Source organism: Pempheris klunzingeri, unplaced genomic scaffold (genome assembly GCF_042242105.1).
Source record: "Pempheris klunzingeri isolate RE-2024b unplaced genomic scaffold, fPemKlu1.hap1 Scaffold_57, whole genome shotgun sequence".
Taxonomy (NCBI): domain Eukaryota; kingdom Metazoa; phylum Chordata; class Actinopteri; order Acropomatiformes; family Pempheridae; genus Pempheris; species Pempheris klunzingeri.
In genome coordinates this window covers 89,521-109,979 of record NW_027254961.1, presented here as the reverse complement: position 1 = coordinate 109,979, position 20,459 = coordinate 89,521, and the positions used below count along the sequence as shown (strand labels likewise).

The following is a 20,459-nucleotide window of genomic DNA, read 5'->3' as shown; positions in this document are numbered from 1 at the left end:
AGGCGGTGCTCCACCTCAGCACCATCCAGCACCTGCACTTATTACCTTTATTGTACAGATCAAACCCTCAGAGAGAAACAAACCACAGCAAGAGTCAGTCAGAATGAGCGAGAGGTGCTGAGGCATGATGGGAGTTGTAGTTTAAAGCCTGGTGTCAGTCAGTCCTGCTGTTATTGATGAGTGATCAGATGTTCAGGAGCAGTGTGTGATCAGTTAAAGGACACACACACACTGTAGTCAGTGTCCTGCTGTTACACGGTCCATCACTGCATGCTCATCATCATCAATATCATTGGTCACTTTAATAGTCGTTTCACTTCCCAACATGAAGTGCTGACAGTTACAGACTGGTCCGTCCACGTGGGGCTCATTGTTCTCACAAACCAAACAATCAACGTATTGATGGAGAAAATAATCAGAAGAACTGTTCATTCAGAGTAAAATCCTGCTTTTCCATCAATAATGAGGATCAATGATGTGTTCGAACATATAGTAGTAGTCACAGACCGTCTCCAGACATTTAATAGTGTGTAGAAGAAGAAACAGGTCTGAAGTTAACACTTTATTTACATCTTTATTAATCACATCTTTCAGCTTTGCTCCATATTCAAGCAGCACAAAGACAAAAATTGAGCAAACACAAAAAAGTAAAAAGGAAACTCGCAGCAACACAAAGCGACAGCCTTTTCTCCTCCAACCAGCAAGCTTTGTTTTTTAGAAAAAACATGGAGGTGCAGGAGGAGGAGGAGGAGCCTGATCCGGACAGACGAGCACGAAGGTGACGGTGGACCAACAATGTGACACCCAACGGGTGAAAGAGACCAAATCAGTGAGTAAAGTAAAAATCAGCAGCTTTTCCATTAGTGCAGAGTCAGAGAACTGAAACAGGATGCAGGTGAGAAGAAGAAGTGCTCCATCTGATGCAGGTAAACAAAGAAATCAAGTGCAAACTACGGCGCCGTGCTCAGGTCCCAGCGTGCGGCCCACCCGCCCCACGGCGCCTTCAAGAGCGGCCGGGACGTCTCGCCGCTCCTGAGGGAGAGGAGGGCCAGACATGTCATCGGATCGAGGACCGGTCCTGTCCCTGCTGTCAGTGAACCTTCAACCATCTTTAAAAGGCAAGTGGATGCTGGAACACACACACACACACACACACACACACACAGTAACACACACACACACACACTCTGACACGTTCAGGGTCAACACGGTGATTCAGTCCGCTCGTCGATGGCTGAGGAGTTGTGGGCGCTGACGGACGTCTGGAGCCGGTTGGTTTCAGACCGGCGGCGACGTGGCGGCCGTCAGTACGGATTCCACAGGAGCTGGTCCGAGAAGACGGGAACCTGCTGGTCATCGGAGCCCAGATCTACGAGGACGCGAGACCAGAGTCACACACAGAACCACGAAACCATTAGTGAGCCACGTGTGTTTTATGGCGGCGCCGATACGCCGCCATAAAACACACGACACTAGAGGCAGAGAGAGGAAACACTTTCATATTCTGAGGTTTAAGTACAAACGTTTCCTTTAACCCCCAAAACACCAGTCAGCCACCAACAACTGAAGAAGCAGCGGGAGCTCGCCGTGAACACTGAGCCCAACCAACTGTACTCTGCTTTATGTGTTGACCACCAAAGGTCTAAAAGGTCGGAGGCTCTGCACTTTGTGAAAAGCGGCGTCCTCGCAGTTTGACCGCGATATGAAGTGACGATGTGCGGCGCTTTGTGCTCGGTTGGTTCATGAACGGGTTTCTAACACCGTGTCGACCTCTGACCTCACCTCGGCAGTCGTCGGCCTCCAGCAGGAGGCGGAGCCAGTCGGTCATGTTGTCGTCGGCGGTCAGCTGACTCCTGAAGGAGTAGCTCAGCCCGGGCGGAGAGCGAAGAGGCCTGTGGCCGCTCTCGGCGTCCTGCCGGGAGGACGGGTGTGAGAGACCTTCATCCAAACCGCTGAACCCCCCCACAGTGAAACCAGCGGCGAGGCCTTACCGGAGACAGCGGGCTGCTCCAGGGTCCAGGCAGGTCCACCGACGACACAGGAGACCCAGAGGAGGCTTTAGAGGCTGCCGGAGTCTCCTTCTCTCTCTGCTTGTCTCCTCCGTCCTCACACAGCTCAGAGGTCATCTTGGCCAGCTGGTTCTGCCTGAACAACAGACGGAGCCACAAAACGAGAAAAAACTACAAGATCAACATCAAATCAGCCTTATTGACGAATGAGGACTAAAGGGTCACACCTGTTTTTACCCATGATCCTCTCTGTCCACATGCTGGTGTGTGAGTGACTGGTAGGTAGTAAGTGTTGGAACTGGTCCAGTAGATCACCTCAGCCAGCAGCCACCAAACGGGCTGCAATGGCTGCAACGTGATCCTTTGGGACAACTGCACCTGATCACAGTAGGTCCACTAAAAGAGCTTGTTTGATCCACTGACAGGCTCAGAGTGTTATTCTAAGTGTGTGACAGCATCATGGAAAGGATCCCTACAGAGAGAGACCTGGAAGATCCTTTTGGTTTAACCACAAACAGCACACACACCAGACTACATTCACTAAAACAGCGATTTTAGAGAACAGGACACAGGAGCTGCTGCTCTGCTGCCGTTAGTTAGTTTGGGTTATTGTGTGACTCTGGTGTTTTAAAGGGTCACTTCAGATCTAAAAATAATGTTTGTGTAACACCCAATAATGCAAACAAACTAACCAGTTTAGGCAACAGTAGACCAACAACTCCTGCATTCTGTGACATTAAATAACCAATTTTGTCAATGGAGTTTGGTGGCCTTCTGAGGTGATCTACTGGACCAATCCCAAACCTTTTTGTACCCATAATGTGTTCGTTGCTGTTGTTGAACAATGGAAATGCTCCCCGGACAGATCAGAGCTGTGAACTGGACGTCACCATTTGGACTCTTTAATGATACGCTTGGACTCTGATGGACATTCTGCTGGTGTTTCATCACCTGATTAATGATCCATTCATCTAAAGATATCAGCAGAATAAGTAGTTGCACACGTCCACCTACAGTTGCTCCACTGGGTCCTGTGTGTCTGCGGCGTCCGGCGAGGAGTCGGTCGGAGGGTCCCACAGGTGCAGCGCTCGCCTCCACAGACGCACCTGCATGTCCCAGGAGCGCCGGCTGTACTTCCTGTACTTGTTGGGCGTGGACGGGTGGAGCTTCGGGTCCCTCAGGTGTCTGAAGAGGAGAGACCAGCAATTATTCTGTGGTTCCCCTCAAACACCATAAAACCGTGGGGCCGATTTTAAAAAGGTGTTTTCAGCCTGGATCTGTCTGAACATATTCTGTATCTCCGTGACTGCTGGAATGAGCTGCTCTCTCCAACTCCAGACTCCATTCACAAAAACAGTGATTTTACACAGTAGTTGCTGGTCTACTTCTGCCTCGATTGGTCAGTTTGTTATATTGTGCGACTTTGGTGTTTTAAAGAGTTAATTTGGATCCAACACAACATTTGTGTAACACACAATAAATTAACTGATGGAGGCAGCAGCAGAGCAGCAGCTCCTGTGTCCTGTTCTCTAAAATCCCTGTTTTAGTGAATGTAGTCTGGTGTGTGTGCTGTTTGTGGTTAAACCAAAAGGATCTTCCTACAAGATGTACAAAGAGGACACTGGAGCTGCACAGCAGGATCCAGGATGAACCCCTGGATGTTCAGACAGCAGCTCCTGTCTGCAGAGGATGAACCCCTGGATGTTCAGACAGCAGCTCCTGTCTGCAGAGGATGAACCCCTGGATGTTCAGACAGCAGCTCCTGTCTGCAGAGGATGAACCCCTGGATGTTCAGACAGCAGCTCCTGTCTGCAGAGGATGAACCCCTGGATGTTCAGCCCATCAGTGGATCACTGAGAGACTGAAGGAACCTTAAAAACAGACAGGTTCTCTCTGAGGTTCTGCAGCCTCTGTTTTCTGGAGCTTTATTCTGGAGGGACGGGACATGATGACTTCCTCTGGAGGATTCAACATGAGCTCAGTGGGTCCAGGTTCACACAGTGAGGAGGAGGAGTTTAGCCTCTGTGAGCTCTCACTTGGGGACCTGCTGCAGGTAGTTCTGGTAGCCGCTGGTGTTTTTGCCATATTGAATCTGTTTCTGCCGCCGCTTCAGAACCGCAGCGTTGGTCTCGGTGTTGGCCGGGTCCGGGAGGCGGGGGTAGCAGCGGCCTGGGGGGGGCCTGCAGTGACAGAGGTCAGCAGTGAGGTCGAGTCCAGCTGACCCTTTCGAGATCAGACGCACAGAGAAATGTGTGAAATGTGAGGGGGGGGGTGAGAGTTCATCTTCCCTCAGAGTATTAAAGTGTTTACCCACCTCTTGTTGTCCAGATCGTCCGTCCCCACGGCAACGCTGCTGGTGGACACTTTGAGGATACAGCGCTCCAGGATGGACGGCCTGAAGACAGACAGTTGTTCAGTGTGACGTTTTTATCATCTAAATTTAGTTTTAAGTTCAAGCTGGTGATTTTTACAGGAAGAGTGCCACACATTAAAGGGTAGCTCCACTATTTATAAACCTGGTGTCTGAGTGACTGGTAGGTAGTAAAAGTGTTGGAACTGGTCCAGTAGATCACCAGTAGATCACCGTATATCACTCTCTTCAGCACCAAATTTCATTGACAAAAAACAGTCGTTTTAGCTGACAGAACTCAGGAGCCTCTGGTCTACTGTTGCCTCCATCGGTTCGTTTGTTTCTGTTGTTGTGAGACTTTTAAATGTTTTTCTTGGGTCAACACCGTCCTGGTCTAACTCACAGCAACACACACACTGACTGATGGAGGCAGCAGTAGAGCAGTGACTCCATGTAAAACCCCTGTTTTAGTGAATGTAGTCTGGTGTGTGTGCTGTTTGTGGTTAAACCAAAAGGATCTTCCAGGTCTCTCTCTGTAGGGATCCTTTCCATGATGCTGTCACACACTTAGAATAACACTCTGAGCCTGTCAGTGGATCAAACAAGCTCTTTTAGTGGACCTACTGTGATCAGGTGCAGTTGTCCCAAAGGATCACGTTGCAGCCATTGCAGCCCGTTTGGTGTCTGCTGGCTGAGGTGATCTACTGGACCAGTTCCAACACTTTTACTACCTACTAGACACCAGGATGAGGACAGAGAGGATCATGGGGGTAAAAGTTGTCGTTGAACCTGCGAGGTTTGTTGCTGGCTGATCGCTCTCGTCCTCGCAGGCCGCCGGCAGCAGCGGGAGGAGACGGGGCCGGAGAGACGTTACTGTGACGAAGAGGAAGAGGAGGGTCAGACTCAGAGCGCGACTCCTGCTCAGAAACTCTACGCTTTATGATGAGGTCATTATCTTTGTATAGCTCTTCAGAATAAAAGCCTTTAGCGGTTCCTCACCTGACCAGGCTGTCGTACACGGAGCTACAGCCGGGGAGGAGCCACGGCTCGGGGGCGGAGCATCCCGAGGTGTTGGCGGCAGACAGCAGAGGGTCGGGGAGGCCGTTCCACACCGCCGCCGACCAACCCTTCACGCAAACACACGACCACGGGCTGAAACAGAAGCTGAGGACGGAGACCAGCGTCAAAAACATGCCGGCGTCCACAAGAGACGGGGGGGGGGGGGGGGGGGGGGGGGTCCTGAACAGGTTTTAAAATAATGAAAAGACTTTAAAACAACATGACCCCCCCCCAAAACATTTTAAACTGGTTCAAATGAAGTTTCTCTGCTGCCTTCAAAATAAGAATTTGTTCTTTCAAAGTTGTCATTTATTGTGAAAATCTATTTAATTTTAGTCTCAGGTTTATAATTAATGAAATGAAACTTAAAATCAGTTTAAAATCAAGAAGGTGATGTGATATTATATAATTCTACATCATTTTATTGTGTTATTTTGTGTATTCATAATTTTTGCTCTTTTAAAATGTAATTTACATAAAAGCTTCACGATAAATAAATAAATACATAAATACATATGCTGAGCTAATGAACTTCCTGTTGCTACTTCATAATAACTGGAAAGCTTTTACTGTGAAAAGCAGCTACAGGAAATGTGAAGTTAACCATTTTCCTCCTTAAAGGACTTTTAAATGTGATGAATGAGTTTTAAATGAGTGTGAACTCAACGAACCTGCTGCTCTGACGTCTGGATGTTTTCCACCAAGTTACTTTCAATAATTTCACCATTTTACACAAAAGAAAATCCTGTTTGCAGCAGTTCTACATTTATCTCAGTCTAGCAGACAGAACTTAATCTGGTCTTTACTCGAAACTCACTTTCTCTAACTGAGACTTTAAACTAGAAGATAAAATCATCTTTGATTAATTACTAGGCAGCTTTTTTCAGGAGACCATGAATATTAAACCTGAGAGCAGTTATTACACCTTAGTATTTCTCATTTGTCCGGTTTTAACTCTTCTTCGTTTAGTCTCAGAGTGGGTTTGCTGGTTTCACTTTAGTTTTTACTGGTTCAAATTTCAGTTGCGGTTTAAGTGTTTTTATACTTATCGGGGGGGATTTAGGTTTTCCAATCCAGAAGACAACACGCCATGAAGGCAGCAGACTCCCAGCTGCACCAAGATGTCATCGTTGCGTCGACTCAAGATTAAAAATAAAGACTTTTCCTGTAGATTTCAGCCCTTGTAGTGTTCTGTTCAAACCGACCAGACTCCATTGACAAAAACAGTCATTTTAGCTCACAGGACACAGGAGCTGCTGCTCTGCTGCTGCCTCCATCAGTCAGTTTGTGTGTGTTGTTGTGTGAGTCTGGTGTTTTAAAGGGTGAAAATCTGATTGAACACTATTTGTGTAACACAAAGAAACTAACTGGTGAAGGCAGCAACAGACCTGCAACACCTGTGTTCAGGGGTGTAAAATTACTGTTTTTCTCAGTGGAGTCTGGTGCGTCTTTGTCTGTTCTGAGAGAGAAGATTCAGTCTCAGACATCTGGAGTCACAGAGAACCCCCTAAAGGGAGGACAGACATGATGCTGCAGCGGTGATTAGGCCTCTATTCCGGCTATGTTCCGGGTCTACTCCGGGCCAGGTGACCCGGGGTTTTACCTGCCGTGAAAGCCTTCCTGCTGAGGTTACCTGGAGGAGAGCAGCGGGCTCTGAGCTGCCGTTTCCACTCCGCTGCTTGACATGTTTTGCAGTCTGAGTTTGGCGCCTTCACTTCAGACGGACAGACGCCATTGTTCCGCTTTCACACCTCTTTAACGAGGCGCACCTGAGGGGGGCGGGGCCTGCGGCGGCTCACCTAGGCCTCTGCCTGTCAGTCAGCCAGGAGGTGTCACTCAGCACAGGTAGCAGCAGAAATACCAGTGGGAAATACTCCGCCACAAGAAGTAGTGCGCAGGGGTTATCAGCTAAACGTACTTAAAGTAATTATACAGCACGACTTCTATATATACTATATTTTAACTTTATTAACTTTATTAACTATTAATTTAATGTACATAAGTTCCTTGGGGATGAATAAAGTTCATTCTATCTTATTAGTATCTTATTATCATTATTGTTATTATGTTACTTTGCAGATTCAGATCAATAATTCAAAATATAATCAACTAGTTTAATAAATCATGACGAAATATTGCAGCTACGCGCCTTTACTTTTGGTACTCGGGGTTTATTTTGGTTCTATACTTATTTATTTATGTATTAAAGCAGGACTTTAACTTGTATCCGAGTATTTGTACTTGTGTGTCTTCTTCTTCGTGTGTTGTCGCTCCGCTCCAGCAGGCGGCGCTGTTTACCTTCAAAACGCCGTTTTTACGACAGCCGTATTCCGTCACTAAGCTACAAAATGGCGTCCGGCAGTGGGGTGAGCTCCTGATCTCCGCTTGTTTTTTGTGTGAAAAAGATAAAATGACTGAAGTGTTTGGTGACTTTCTCTGCGGCTCGGCTGTGTGTCTCCACCAGAGCGGCTAACGGCTCACAGCGAGTCTGTTTCATGGTCAGAAGCCGTCAGCTAGCAGCTAACGTTAGCCAACCCGCTAACTAGCAACGCTACAGTTTCCGGTGTTTATTTTGAACTTAAGCGACGTTTTCTTCACGTTATGTCACCTTCACCTTCACCTTCACCACATTCACCTTCTCTTCAGACGGGCCTCTGCGTGTTGCTGTGTTTCTGTCTGAAGCGCAGGCAGGCCGCTAACTGTTAGCATGCTAATTCCGCTAGTAGCGACAACAATAAGACTTCCGCTCTCATTCCTTCACAATAAAAGCGGCGTTATGACAAACGACAGAAACATCTGAGGCTCTAAATCCATAAATACTAATTAATGATCTTTCAGAACTGTCCAGCAGGGAGTTACTACGAAGGACGATGGTCCTGAGCTTCTACTTAATGACCTCATCCTCATGATAAAATACTATTTTGACAGCCCCTCCAGTGGAAGGTGCTCACATGAAGTATAAACTACCCTTTGGTCTGAACATCTCTAATCTAGCCCCTTAGGTTCCCTAATTTAGTAACAGTTATCTTGATGGTGAACACGTAACTGTCTCTGCTTGTGTATTTTGTTTCTTTACCTTCTTCTTCTCCTCCTCTAGTCCAGTAAGAATGACTTCCGTCGGAAGTGGGACAAAGACGAGTATGAAAACCTGGCTCAGAAGCGCCTGGCTGAGGAGCGGGACCGCGAGAGGAGAGATGGTGAGTTCACTTCCATCAGTTATTTTATTTTCCTCGTCTGACTTGTTGTGAAATGAGGAGGGAAGCAGTGTTTCACGTCTCTCTCTCTCTCTCTCTCTCTCTCTCTCTCTCAGGGAAAACGGCTCCTCCGGTCAAGCGGGACCTCCTGCGTCACCGAGACTATAAGGTGGATCTGGAGTCCAAGCTGGGGAAGACCATCGTCATCACAAAGACCACCCCCCAGGCTGAGATGGGCGGGTAGGAAGACTCACCCACGTTTTAATTTATCTTCATCTGCTGAGCAAAAACACAAAGTCAAACTACCGAAGACATTAAAGGGTAACTCCGCTATTTCTAACCCCGAGTCCTATCGCTCCTAACGCACCAGACTACATTCACAAAAACAGTCATTTTACTATCCAAACACAGGAGCTGCTGGTCTGCTGCTGCCTCGATTGTTTGTGTTATTGGGTGGTTTTTTTAAAGGCTCAGTTCAGATAAAAAAATGTTTGTTTCACACACAACAACACAAACTGACTGATGGAGGCAGCAGCAGAGCAGCAGCTCCTGTGTCCTGTTCTCTAAAATCCCTGTTTTAGTGAATGTAGTCTGGTGTGTGTGCTGTTTGTGGTTAAACCAAAAGGATCTTCAGGTCTCTCTCTCTCAAATTTTAGTGCCTACCAGTCATTTAGAAACCAGAATGTGGACAGATGGGACTGAGGGTTAGAAACACCACAGTTCTCCTTTAAATCAGTTGTGATCAATATCTTTCTAATAATAATGATGAGCTGCTCTGCTTCACTCTCAACGACAGTTTGTTGAGTCTGAGCGTTTTGCCTGATTCTGATTGGCTGTCGTCTCCTCCTTCTTCTTCTCTGTCAGATATTACTGTAATGTCTGTGACTGTGTCGTCAAAGACTCCATCAACTTCCTGGATCACATCAATGGAAAGAAACGTGAGTTCACGTCGACGAAATAACTGAGGCGATGCACTAGTGTGTGTGTGTGTGTGTGTGTGTGTGTGTAACTGTGTGTGTGTGTGTGTAACTGTGTGTGTGTGTGTGTGTGTGTAACTGTGTGTGTGTGTGTGTGTGTGTGTGTGTGTGTGTGTGTGTGTGTGTGTGTAACTGTGTGTGTGTGTAACTGTGTGTGTGTGTGTGTGTAACTGTGTGTGTGTGTGTGTAACTGTGTGTGTGTGTGTGTGTGTGTGTGTGTGTGTGTGTGTGTGTGTAACTGTGTGTGTGTGTAACTGTGTGTGTGTGTGTGTGTGTGTAACTGTGTGTGTGTGTGTGTGTAACTGTGTGTGTGTGTGTGTGTGTGTGTGTGTAACTGTGTGTGTGTAACTGTGTGTGTAACTGTGTGTGTGTAACTGTGTGTGTGTGTGTGTAACTGTGTGTGTAACTGTGTGTGTGTGTGTGTGTGTAACTGTGTGTGTGTGTGTGTGTGTGTGTGTGTGTGTGTGTGTGTGTAACTGTGTGTGTGTGTGTAACTGTGTGTGTGTGTGTGTAACTGTGTGTGTGTGTGTGTGTAACTGTGTGTGTGTGTGTGTGTGTGTGTGTGTGTAACTGTGTGTGTGTCTGTGTGTGTGTGTAACTGTGTGTGTGTGTGTGTGTGTCTGTCTGTGTGTGTGTGTGTCTGTGTGTGTGTGTAACTGTGTGTGTGTGTGTAACTGTGTGTGTGTGTGTGTAACTGTGTGTAACTGTGTGTGTGTGTGTGTGTGTGTGTGTGTGTGTAACTGTGTGTGTAACTGTGTGTGTGTGTGTGTGTGTAACTGTGTGTGTAACTGTGTGTGTGTGTGTGTAACTGTGTGTGTGTGTGTGTAACTGTGTGTGTGTGTGTGTGTGTAACTGTGTGTGTGTGTGTGTGTGTGCGTGTGTAACTGTGTGCGTGTGTAACTGTGTGTGTAACTGTGTGTGTGTGTAACTGTGTGTGTGTGTGTGTAACTGTGTGTGTGTGTGTGTGTGTGTGTGTAACTGTGTGTAACTGTGTGTGTGTGTGTGTGTGTGTGTGTGTGTGTGTGTGTGTGTGTGTAACTGTGTGTAACTGTGTGTGTGTGTGTGTGTGTGTGTGTGTGTGTGTGTGTGTGTGTGTGTGTGTGTGTGTGTGTGTGTGTGTGTGTGTGTGTGAGCAGACCAGAGGAACCTGGGCATGTCGATGCGAGTCGAGCGCTCGTCTCTGGATCAGGTGAAGAAACGCTTCGAGGTGAACAAGAAGAAGATGGAGGAGAAGCAGAAGGAGTACGACTTTGAGGAGCGCATGAAGGAGCTGCGGGAGGAGGTGAGGAGGGAGGCCACGCCCCTTTGTGGACAGGAAGTGGACACGCTGATGCTGATGTTGTGTTTAGTTGATGTGATGAGCAGGAAGCGTGAAGGATGAATCATGGTGGTAAAATCAGAGCGAATGTTTGTCTGATGATGAAGAGACACTCAGATGCTTCACCTGAAACCAGCTCACGTCTGTCTGTCTGTCTGTCTGTCTGTCTGTCTGTCTGTCTGTCTGTCTGCCTGCCTGCCTGTCTGCCTGCCTGTCTGTCTGTCTGTCTGTCTGTCTGTCTGTCTGTCTGTCTGTCTGTCTGTCTGTCTGTCTGTCTGCCTGCCTGCCTGCCTGCCTGCCTGCCTGCCTGCCTGCCTGCCTGCCTGCCTGCCTGCCTGCCTGCCTGCCTGCCTGCCTGCCTGCCTGCCTGCCTGTCTGTCTGCCTGCCTGCCTGCCTGCCTGCCTGTCTGTCTGTCTGCCTGCCTGCCTGCCTGCCTGCCTGCCTGCCTGCCTGCCTGTCTGTCTGTCTGCCTGCCTGCCTGCCTGCCTGCCTGCCTGCCTGTCTGTCTGTCTGCCTGCCTGCCTGCCTGCCTGCCTGCCTGCCTGCCTGTCTGTCTGCCTGCCTGCCTGCCTGTCTGTCTGCCTGTCTGCCTGCCTGTCTGTCTGTCTGTCTGTCTGTCTGTCTGTCTGTCTTCAGGAGGAGAAGGCGAAGGCCTACAAGAAGGAGAAGCAGAAGGAGCGGAAGCGCCGGGCGGAGGATGATGTGGACTTCGAGGAGGACGATGAGATGGCCGCCGTCATGGGGTTCTCTGGCTTCGGCTCGTCCAAGAAGAGTCACTGACGTCCTGCTGGCCGACTCCGCCGCGAGGACCGCCATGCAGCCGGGACGGGACGCCGGGCTTAGCTCCGCCCCCCCTCGGTCAGCTGGACTGTGACTTTGAGGGTCCCGCCGCCGTCCTGGTTCAGACTCTGTTTTCACTCTCGGCCGGGCTTTTATTTTGGTAGTCTGAGTCTGTCACGCTGTCTGCTCTCGTGACTTTTAATGCAGCAGCTTCCTGTCAGAGAAACAGATGAACTTCCTGTAAGCGCCGTGAGTCCGACGGCGGACAGGAAGTGAAATGTTTGGTGGTCTGCGGTGAAGCTGCTGCCGGAAAAGCTGTGAGAAATGACAGGAAATGATGGAAGGAGAAAAAAGAGACCAAACAACTGCAGAAGTTTCCTCGTTGGAGAAAAGTGTCTCTGTGACACGTTTAAGGTCCAGCAGGTCAAATGGTTTTTGTTTTTTTAGAAACACATGCAGACGTGAACCAGTTTGAGCTTCATCACGAACACAGCAGAACAAGAGCGTCACAGAAGGACGAGAAAGACTTCAGCGTTCATCAGGAGGAGAGAAAAGCTCAAACAGCCGCTGCTTTTATTTTGTGTCTGTCGGATTTTAATAAACAGTTTTTCTTTGTAATCAGTGCTCTGATTTACCATATGCTGTTTGAGTCAGTGAACACATCACCAAAAACAGAAAATAGTACTGACCCTAAAAGTTAAAATACTGTGATAGACATATTTTGGTGTCAAAGCGACAAAAGCTACAAAAACTTCCAGTCGGCAGCTGTGAACCAGACTCCATTGACAAAAACAGTAATTTTAGCTCAGAACATTATTGTGTGTTATTGTCATTTTAAAAACGCCAGAATTATCCTTTAAAACACATTCAGGTGATTCACATCATTTAGAGGAAAACCAGGAAATGTTTTTCCAGGAAAATTGAGTCCAGCCATCATCAGACCAGTTCACCTTCATCTTCATCAGTCCACTCAGTAACTAAAGCTGTCAGATAAACGTGGTGCAGTAAAACGGGCAATATTTCCTCTGAGGTTTGGTGGAGGAGGTCGTATCATGAAGAGAAAACACTGAATACCTGAACAAACCTGCTGGATTTAAAGTGTGTGAGGTTCTTTCTTTGTGCTGAAACAGGAGAGAGAGACAGAAAACAGAGGAGATGGAGGAGCGCTGTCGGCTAAAACATCCGAGGGGACGTCCACATACTTCTGGCCTGTTCGGTGCCGATCTGTCTGGTGTCTCCACTTTTAAAAGACGCCCCAAAATAGTTGATAAATCAAACTTAATTTTATGTCGGTCGACTGATCGTTGCAGCTGATCAACAGGAAGAAGAGGTTTGCTTTCTTCCCTTTAAACGCTTCACTGGTTTAAGAGCAGACCAGCTGAACATGATGTCTGACACGCTGTGGTGTCACATCTCACCAAACACAAAGAAACAAGCCGACCACATTCATCTGAGACATCTGACAGAAGGATCCACTGTGAGGGTTAGCTCTGTAAACCAGATTAATTCATAACTTCCCTGTCTCTCCCCCTGGTCCTCTCTGTCCACATCCTGGTGTGTGAGTGACTGGTAGGTAGTAAAAGTGTTGGAACTGGTCCAGTAGATCACCTCAGCCAGCAGACACCAAACGGGCTGCAATGGCTGCAACGTGATCCTTTGGGACAACTGCACCTGATCACAGTAGGTCCACTAAAAGAGCTTGTTTGATCCACTGACAGGCTCAGAGTGTTATTCTAAGTGATGCACAAATACTGTTTTGAATCCAAATGAACCCTTTAAAACACCAAAGTCTCACAATAACTCCCTGATGGAGGCAGCAGCAGAGCAGCAGCTCCTGTGTCCTGTGAGCTAAAATCACTACTTAGGTCAATGGAGTCTGGTGTCTTTGAAGATATCAACAGCCACCAGGTTCCATTGACAAAAATGGTAATTTTACACAGGAGTTGCTGGTCTGCTGCTGCCTCCATCAGTCAGTGTGTTTGTGTTACTGTGAGACTTTGTTGGTTTTTCAAAGGGTCAGTTTGGATCCGACACAACATCTGTGTGACACACTGTAACACAGAGACTCTGACTGATGGAGGCAGCAGCAGAGCAGCAGCTCTAGAATCCCTGTTTTAGTGAATGTAGTCTGGTGTGCAGAGAGCGATAGAACAAATGATACTTGTGTACTTTTACTTTAATTCTTCTGCTTCACAAATGAAAGTTTTCATGATCAATGAGACTAAAGAGAAAATGTGGTTTTGCAGCCGCTCTGTGAAGCTGAACTGTTATTTAAATGTTCATGCTTCAGTGGGACTCTTACCGTCAGCACTGACCACTTCTGCATGTGAGCGTTTATTTGTGTTTGCACTCCCAGAATGCACCTCTCCCCCAGACTACATGTCTGTAAGTCGGTCCACCTGTGGGCTGCCTGTGTCGTCTCTGTGTCTCTGCAGGTCTGCGGTGTCCGAGCAGTTTGTCAGAATCACTTTCACAAGCCCGCAGTCATGTGACCTGCCCACACACAGCATGACTGACAGGGCAGGAAGGAGGGGGGGGGGGCATGAGGACTGTTCAGGACGCCATTTAAAGCAGCTGTTTGTGCTCAAACACAAAATAAATGACAGAGAGTTACAGCAGTCTAACAGCAATGTTACTGAATGGGTTAAAGGCATTAAAGGAGCAGTCCGCAGGATTATGGGGGGGCTACTGACAGATGGGGGGGGGGGGGGGGGGGTGACTCAGGTGCTTGTTGACCACATGATCCTCTTTAATAGCCGGTAAACATGATTCAGGCCAACATGGCGTCCATTGTGTGTTTAAAGACTCCTGGAATAGCGAGCGCCCCCCCCCCCCCCCCCGCCTGCTCTGGTAAATAAAAGCAGTTTGCCCACGAGCAAACAGGAGCCGGGGATCGAACCAACAACCTTCTGATTGATGGACGACCCACTGTACCTCTGAGCCACAGTTATAGACTGAATATGGGCGTCGCCATCTTGGTTTTTTGGAGCCAGAATTGATGTTCGTTCCACAAAGACCTCCTCTGATTGGTCAGTGAGCCTCTTCCTGGTGTATCTTCCTCTAAATGGACCATCATTGACTACATGAACTGAAGAAGACAGCAAACTAGAGACTGAGAGCAGAAACTGTTCACTGAGCTGATAAATCAGGAGAGAAGTCTCCTCATTTCCTCATTGACTTGACTCAGAGGACACCGACACTCCTTTACATGAAGCCTGGAGCCCCCCGGTTCTTTAGCTATACTCCATGAGGATCCAGAAACGAGCTCCTCAGAACCTCGTAGAGAATCTGTGTGTTTTCTCGGGTTCCTCCAGTTTTCATCAGGATGGAGACACTGATTGGAGGAGGCAGGTTACTTTGCCAAATGTGCTGTGAAGACTCTGATATCTTCCGACTATAAAGAGTTCTAAAGAGTCGGTCTGACCCGGGGTCAGATTACCACGCCGCTGCGATCAGGCTGAGCTCTGCAGCTGATCCAGAGTCTGTAACTTCCTGCTGTGACGGCATTGTTTTAGCAGTGCAGCGAGCTTCTGCAGCGAGTGGGTGCAACAGCAGCATCTGTTCCGCTCTGTGGTCACGCCGGGGGGAGGAGGAGGATGCTGCCTTCACCTCACCCCCCCTCCACTCTGCACAGTCACTTCCTCTGAGGGAGAGAGGGGGGAGGAAGGAGAGGTGAAGAGACAGAGAGACATAGATATGTAGAACAAGTGGAAGAGAGAGAGGAAGAAAGACGGAAGCCATCTTGGGTCCTCTGTGGCATGTCCGCCTACACTTTTCTGACCTTTCTTTCTGATTCCTTCGTTTGCAAAAACCCCAGACAGACAGAAAGTGGTGAGTTGGTTTGAGGAAGTAAATCTTTCTGAAGACAGTTGGCAGTTATTTTGCTTCTGCGAGTCTTTATGACAAGTTTGGTGTTTGGCATTTCGCAGGAAGGGGTGGTGAGGAACGAGGCCCGAGCGGTCGACGTCTGACTGAGGAACGTCATCGGGACCGGGACGATCAAACCTCCAGAAGAGAAGACCAGGTCAGATGGTCTCCTCTTCTTAGAGCTCAAGAGTTCGGTTTGACATCAGCTGGACGGACACGGTGTCTCCCAGAGTTGAGGAGGACCCAGGATGAGTTTGGACCAAGTGCCGTCCAGGTTGGAGGTGACGGGGTGGAGTCCCCAGAAGCTGGCAGACTACCTGAAGAGGGTGAGGTCTTCGTCGTCCGTCTGTCTGTCTGAGGTCATTTCACTGACTGTGGAAATCAGTGCATTCATTTGCAATTTCAGTCTGAACTTTGAGGCCAGAGTTCACACAGTTAAAGCTGTAGCAGCTGTTTTCAGCCTCTGCCTGAACTCTCTTGTTGTCACCACGGAAACAAACTATGCGATCAGACCGAAGACGTAACCGCTCCGGTAAAAGATGGCGAGTCCTCTGCCCACGTTTATCTGACAAGCAGACTGGATATAAGAAGGCGCCGCGGCCACCTCGGTTTTTTGGAATCAGAATTGACGAAGGACATCTGATTTTAGATTAATGATAATACCAATAATAAGTACCGGGGAGGCATCTTGAGAATAAAACACATTTTATCATCATTCAGTGCACGTTTGAGATTCTGTGATATAACGGACTGTGTCATCTGCATAGAAACGGATATGAAAAGCCCGTGGAAATATAAATGTGTTAAATTAAACCCAAAACCACAAATAATGACTCCTCTTCCTCCTCCTCCTCCTCCTCTCACTGTTTGTTTCTTTGTCACAGATGAATCTGTCCGGCTGTGATAAAGCTGTGATAAAGAACTCCATCAGCGGCGCCAGATTTGTGGTGAGTTACAACACGTTAGAGAGGAAGAGGAGGAGAGCTTCCTGACCTCATGGCGTCCTGACCTCATGGCGTCCTCAGGTGTATGAATAAACACTGATGTTTACCTCACTGTGTTTCTGTAGAATCTGAGTGATAACGACCTCCAGAAATTCCCCAAACTTCACGCTCCGTGAGTACTGACGACCTTCGTCATGGCGGCAGCTGTCGCAGCTCTCGTTACCGTTGACAAACAGTCTGAATAATCTTTATGCGTCTGTCTGTCTGTCAGGTTTATCTCAAAGATCAGTGCTGAGATCAGCAAGAAGGAGGAGAAACGAGGCCTGTTTGGTAAAAGGTGTGTCCAGGTTTCCTTCATGCTTTTACTGATTTAAAGGGTCACTCCGCTGTTTCCACACTGTGGTGTCTGAATGACTGGTCCAGTAGACACACCAGACTCCATAGAAAAAACAGTCATTTTACATGTCAGTTGCAGGTCTCGTGTTATTAGTTTGTTATTGCATGAAGGAGGCAGCAGCAGAGCAGCAGCTCTAAAATCCCTGTTTTAGTGAATGTAGTCTGGTGTGTGTGCAGTTTGTGGTTAAACCAAAAGGATCTTCCAGGTCTCTCTCTGTAGGGATCCTTTCCATGATGCTGTCACACACTTAGAATAACACTCTGAGCCTGTCAGTGGATCAAACAAGCTCTCTTAGTTTGGTGTCTGCTGGCTGAGGTGATCTACTGGACCAGTTCCAACACTTTTACTACCTACCAGTCACTCAGACACCAGGAGAGGACAGAGAGGATCATGGGTAGAAACAGTGGAGTGACTCGTTCACATTGAGTCAAAGGATGTTTTGAAAAACAATTTATTCTGGCGTGAGTGAATGTGGGATGAAGGATTTATTATCATCTTACAGGACTGCACACAGTAAAAGTCTTATAGACCAGAATAAAACAGGGAAACGTGCTGGTTGAATAAATAACTTACACTACAGTTTAACATAGACGTACAGGTATTAGTCAGAGGCGTGAAGACGAAGAAGGTCATCAGTATCTGTGATGTGCTGATGACGATGAGCTGTGAAGGTCATGATGGAAAATAAATGCTTCCTCTTTGTTTGTCTTTCCATCACAGACCGACTCCCAAACATCACGAACCAGGTAGGAACTCTTCATCAGCTGAATCCACTGATGATGAAGATGGTGGATTTATTATTTATCATATTCACTCCACACCGTTTAGTACGTCATAGACTATATTATATGTCTATATTAAAGGAAGACAGGCTGACAGAGAGGAGACAGTGAAGGCAGTGAAACAGAGTCAGAGTCAGTGAAGCTGCTGCCTTCAGGTTCCTGCTACACCTGGAGGAGCTGACGGCTTCGTTAGGGAGCGTCATCATCAGAGCAGGAGAGGAGCGGCCATGTTGGAGCTCAGTGACGTTAGCTAGCGAAGGTTAGAGCCTTGAGTCACAGTTTAGCACCTCCGAGGGCTTCACAGGTCCACACGTTAGCTAACAGGACGCTGAGTGACAGGATCACTGCCTGAGCTTCCCCTCTGAGGAGCAAGAATCTTAACTCAGGTGTTGTTAGGTATTTAAATGTGTAGATGTGAGTTTATAATCAGCTGCTGACACGATGCTTCGCTCTCTGCAGACACGGCTGCTGAGGTTCACGGCTGGGGAGAAGACGAGTTTGTACGTTCATCTGTTTATCATCTTTTACTCTCCTCTCCGTTTTCTTTGGGAGTTTGGGTGGTGAAGTGTTTCTACCCATGATCCTCTCTGTCCACATCCTGGTGTCTGAGTGACTGGTAGGTAGTAAAAGTGTTGGAACTGGTCCAGTAGATCACCTCAGCCAGCAGCCACCAAACGGGCTGCAATGGCTGCAACGTGATCCTTTGGGACAACTGCACCTGATCACAGTAGGTCCACTAAAAGAGCTTGTTTGATCCACTGACAGGCTCAGAGTGTTATTCTAAGTGTGTGACAGCATGATGGAAAGGATCCCTACAGAGAGAGACCTGGAAGATCCTTTTGGTTTAACCACAAACAGCACACACACCAGACTACATTCACTAAAACAGGGATTTTACTGTGCAGAATATGGAAGTAGCACGGCCTGTATGAAGACGTGTGGCGTCCTCTGATTGGTCGTTCCTTCCTCTCAGTCAGACTCAGGATGTGTACAGAAAGGACCCTGGGTTCAAAATAGCTGAGTTACCTTTTAACGGTGACACTGATAACCATCCAGTAACACCTGTAACACGGTTGCTGCCATTTTGCTTTTTATAAATCCACCTCTCATCAGGATGATGAAGAGTTTGATGATGACTATGAGAGTCCCTACAGCGGTGATGAGGAGGGCAGCGGGGGGGACTACGAGTCCCCAAATGACGACTTGGAAGGGGCCAACGATTACGAGCCTCCTCCCTCCGAACCTGCCGAGGACCAGGTTCAGAAGCTGTTCCCCACCCTGCCCATCGGAGAGAGCGATTACGTCGGTAACCCAAACCTGCTTCCTCTCTAGTGTCCAGCAGGGGGCGACTCCACTGGCTCCAAACAGAAGTCTGATTGGATGGAAGTCAATGAGGAAATGAGGAGACTTCTCTCCTGATTTATCAGCTCAGTGAACAGTTTCTGCTCTCAGTCTCTAGTTTACAGTCTTCTTCAGACCTGAGAGAAATAATCCCACTGAACGATGAAGTGAAGAGTTTTCTCTACGTGAAAATAACGCTAACTTTAACCAGCTGACTGTATTTCATGGTGTTTGCTGCTCGTTGTTAATCATGGCTAATCGTAATATAACTATAAGAATATTGCATTTATAGTGATGCAAGTAATACCTTATCTTTAAAGTGACACATTTTTGTGATGTTGTTGGCTCGACGATGATGACTATGACCTGTCACTGATGGCAGCGATGTCTCACGTATTCCCGCCAGTAACGTTTTCCATTTTTGTCTCTTAACAGGTTAGTTTTTTTGGTTTAGCGGCTCATAAAAACTTATGTTTTTTAGTAATTGCATTTGACTTTGAGCCTGTTTTTTTGCATGTTTAACCAGAGATAGCATTGTATCGCTCAGTTTAATGCTGCCAGACTCCATTGACAAAAACAGAAATGTTACTGTTAATAGCTGCTGCTCTGCTGCTGCCTCCATCAGTTAGTTTGTTCGTGTTGTTGTGTGACTTTGGTGTTTTAAAGGGTCAGTTTGGATCCAACAGAATACTTATATAACACAGAACAACACCAACACACTGACTGATGGAGGCAGCAGCAGAGCAGCAGCTCCTGAGTCCTGGGAGCTAAAATCCCTGTTTTAGTGTTAAACTTGAGACACCTGTCAATCAACGCAAACTTTCACCCCAAACACACCCTTTGTTTGCATAGATAACCACATGTCAACCAGAGGCCCGCCCCCTGCTGTGTGCCCCCGCCCACCAGTCTCCACCCTGTCCGCCCCATCTCCCCGGATGGTGAGTCTGAGCCAAACTTATTCTAAGCATTAGTCAAGTGTTCACGCTGCAAGTCACCACGTCGCTTCACTAACCCTCTGACCGCCACCTGTAGCCCGGAGAGTCCTCGTCCTCCAGGAGAGACCACTCCCCCCATGGAGGAAGACCAGCGGGAAAATGTGAGTCACCACTAACAAATGTCAGAGCAGGTGAGCGTGTTCAGGTCATGTGACTCTTCGTCATTGATCGCTCTGCTGTCTTGTTCAGTTCCTCCGGAGCCGCCGCGGGTCTTTCGTGGAAACAAACCAGGCAGAAGTTCCAGATCCAACCCGTCCCCCATGAGAGGTAACCCCTTTTTTAAAGGACAGCTATCACCTGTTTCAGCCTCTTGTTCATTTCAAACCTGGTCCCCATCTGCACATATCCTGGTGTCTAACTGACTGATAAGTACTAATAGTTTTGGTATCGGTCCAGCCACCAGACTCCATTGACAAAAATGGTAATTTTACACAGTAGTGCCAGA

General features: G+C 47.7%; 3 protein-coding genes across 3 annotated transcripts in view; 2 read left to right on the top strand and 1 right to left on the bottom strand.

The window, feature by feature from the left end:
* Positions 1-1,304: 1,304 nt before the first annotated feature.
* Positions 1,305-7,146, bottom strand: slbp2 (stem-loop binding protein 2). The gene is made up of 9 exons (XM_070856115.1): positions 7,052-7,146; positions 5,359-5,523; positions 5,149-5,232; positions 4,324-4,404; positions 4,046-4,189; positions 3,024-3,194; positions 1,992-2,145; positions 1,783-1,912; positions 1,305-1,369 (listed from the first exon to the last, which is right to left on the bottom strand). Exons 1-9 carry the CDS (start codon positions 7,102-7,104, stop codon positions 1,305-1,307), a joined length of 1,047 nt encoding a protein of 348 aa, XP_070712216.1. The 5' UTR covers positions 7,105-7,146.
* Positions 7,147-7,755: 609 nt separating this feature from the next.
* Positions 7,756-12,306, top strand: zmat2 (zinc finger, matrin-type 2). The gene is made up of 6 exons (XM_070856120.1): positions 7,756-7,784; positions 8,516-8,615; positions 8,729-8,852; positions 9,477-9,550; positions 10,726-10,871; positions 11,545-12,306. Exons 1-6 carry the CDS (start codon positions 7,767-7,769, stop codon positions 11,686-11,688), a joined length of 606 nt encoding a protein of 201 aa, XP_070712221.1. The 5' UTR covers positions 7,756-7,766; the 3' UTR covers positions 11,689-12,306.
* A 3,080-nt stretch (positions 12,307-15,386) lies between these two features.
* The window catches only part of lcp2a (lymphocyte cytosolic protein 2a), a 12,540-nt gene continuing 7,467 nt past the window's right edge, over positions 15,387-20,459 (top strand). The window contains exons 1-11 of the mRNA XM_070856117.1: positions 15,387-15,519; positions 15,618-15,881; positions 16,440-16,502; positions 16,625-16,671; positions 16,771-16,836; positions 17,617-17,642; positions 18,138-18,178; positions 18,792-18,984; positions 19,872-19,957; positions 20,052-20,115; positions 20,204-20,281. Coding sequence (XP_070712218.1) covers positions 15,804-15,881; positions 16,440-16,502; positions 16,625-16,671; positions 16,771-16,836; positions 17,617-17,642; positions 18,138-18,178; positions 18,792-18,984; positions 19,872-19,957; positions 20,052-20,115; positions 20,204-20,281 — 742 coding nt within the window. The 5' untranslated portion in view covers positions 15,387-15,519; positions 15,618-15,803. The remainder of the gene's footprint in view (positions 15,520-15,617; positions 15,882-16,439; positions 16,503-16,624; positions 16,672-16,770; positions 16,837-17,616; positions 17,643-18,137; positions 18,179-18,791; positions 18,985-19,871; positions 19,958-20,051; positions 20,116-20,203; positions 20,282-20,459) is intronic.

Excerpts from the sequence above, each read along its gene's own strand:
- slbp2 (XM_070856115.1), bottom strand. The coding sequence starts at position 7,104 with ATGTCAAGCAGCGGAGTGGAAACGGCAGCTCAGAGCCCGCTGCTCTCC. Across the intron at positions 3,195-4,045 it reads TACCTGCAGCAGGTCCCCAA|ACACCTGAGGGACCCGAAGC; the intron begins GTGAGAGCTCAC and ends TCTCCTCTTCAG. Across the intron at positions 1,913-1,991 it reads GGAGCAGCCCGCTGTCTCCG|GACGCCGAGAGCGGCCACAG; the intron begins GTAAGGCCTCGC and ends TCCTCCCGGCAG.
- zmat2 (XM_070856120.1), top strand. Across the intron at positions 8,616-8,728 it reads GGACCGCGAGAGGAGAGATG|GGAAAACGGCTCCTCCGGTC; the intron begins GTGAGTTCACTT and ends TCTCTCTCTCAG. Across the intron at positions 9,551-10,725 it reads TCACATCAATGGAAAGAAAC|ACCAGAGGAACCTGGGCATG; the intron begins GTGAGTTCACGT and ends GTGTGTGAGCAG.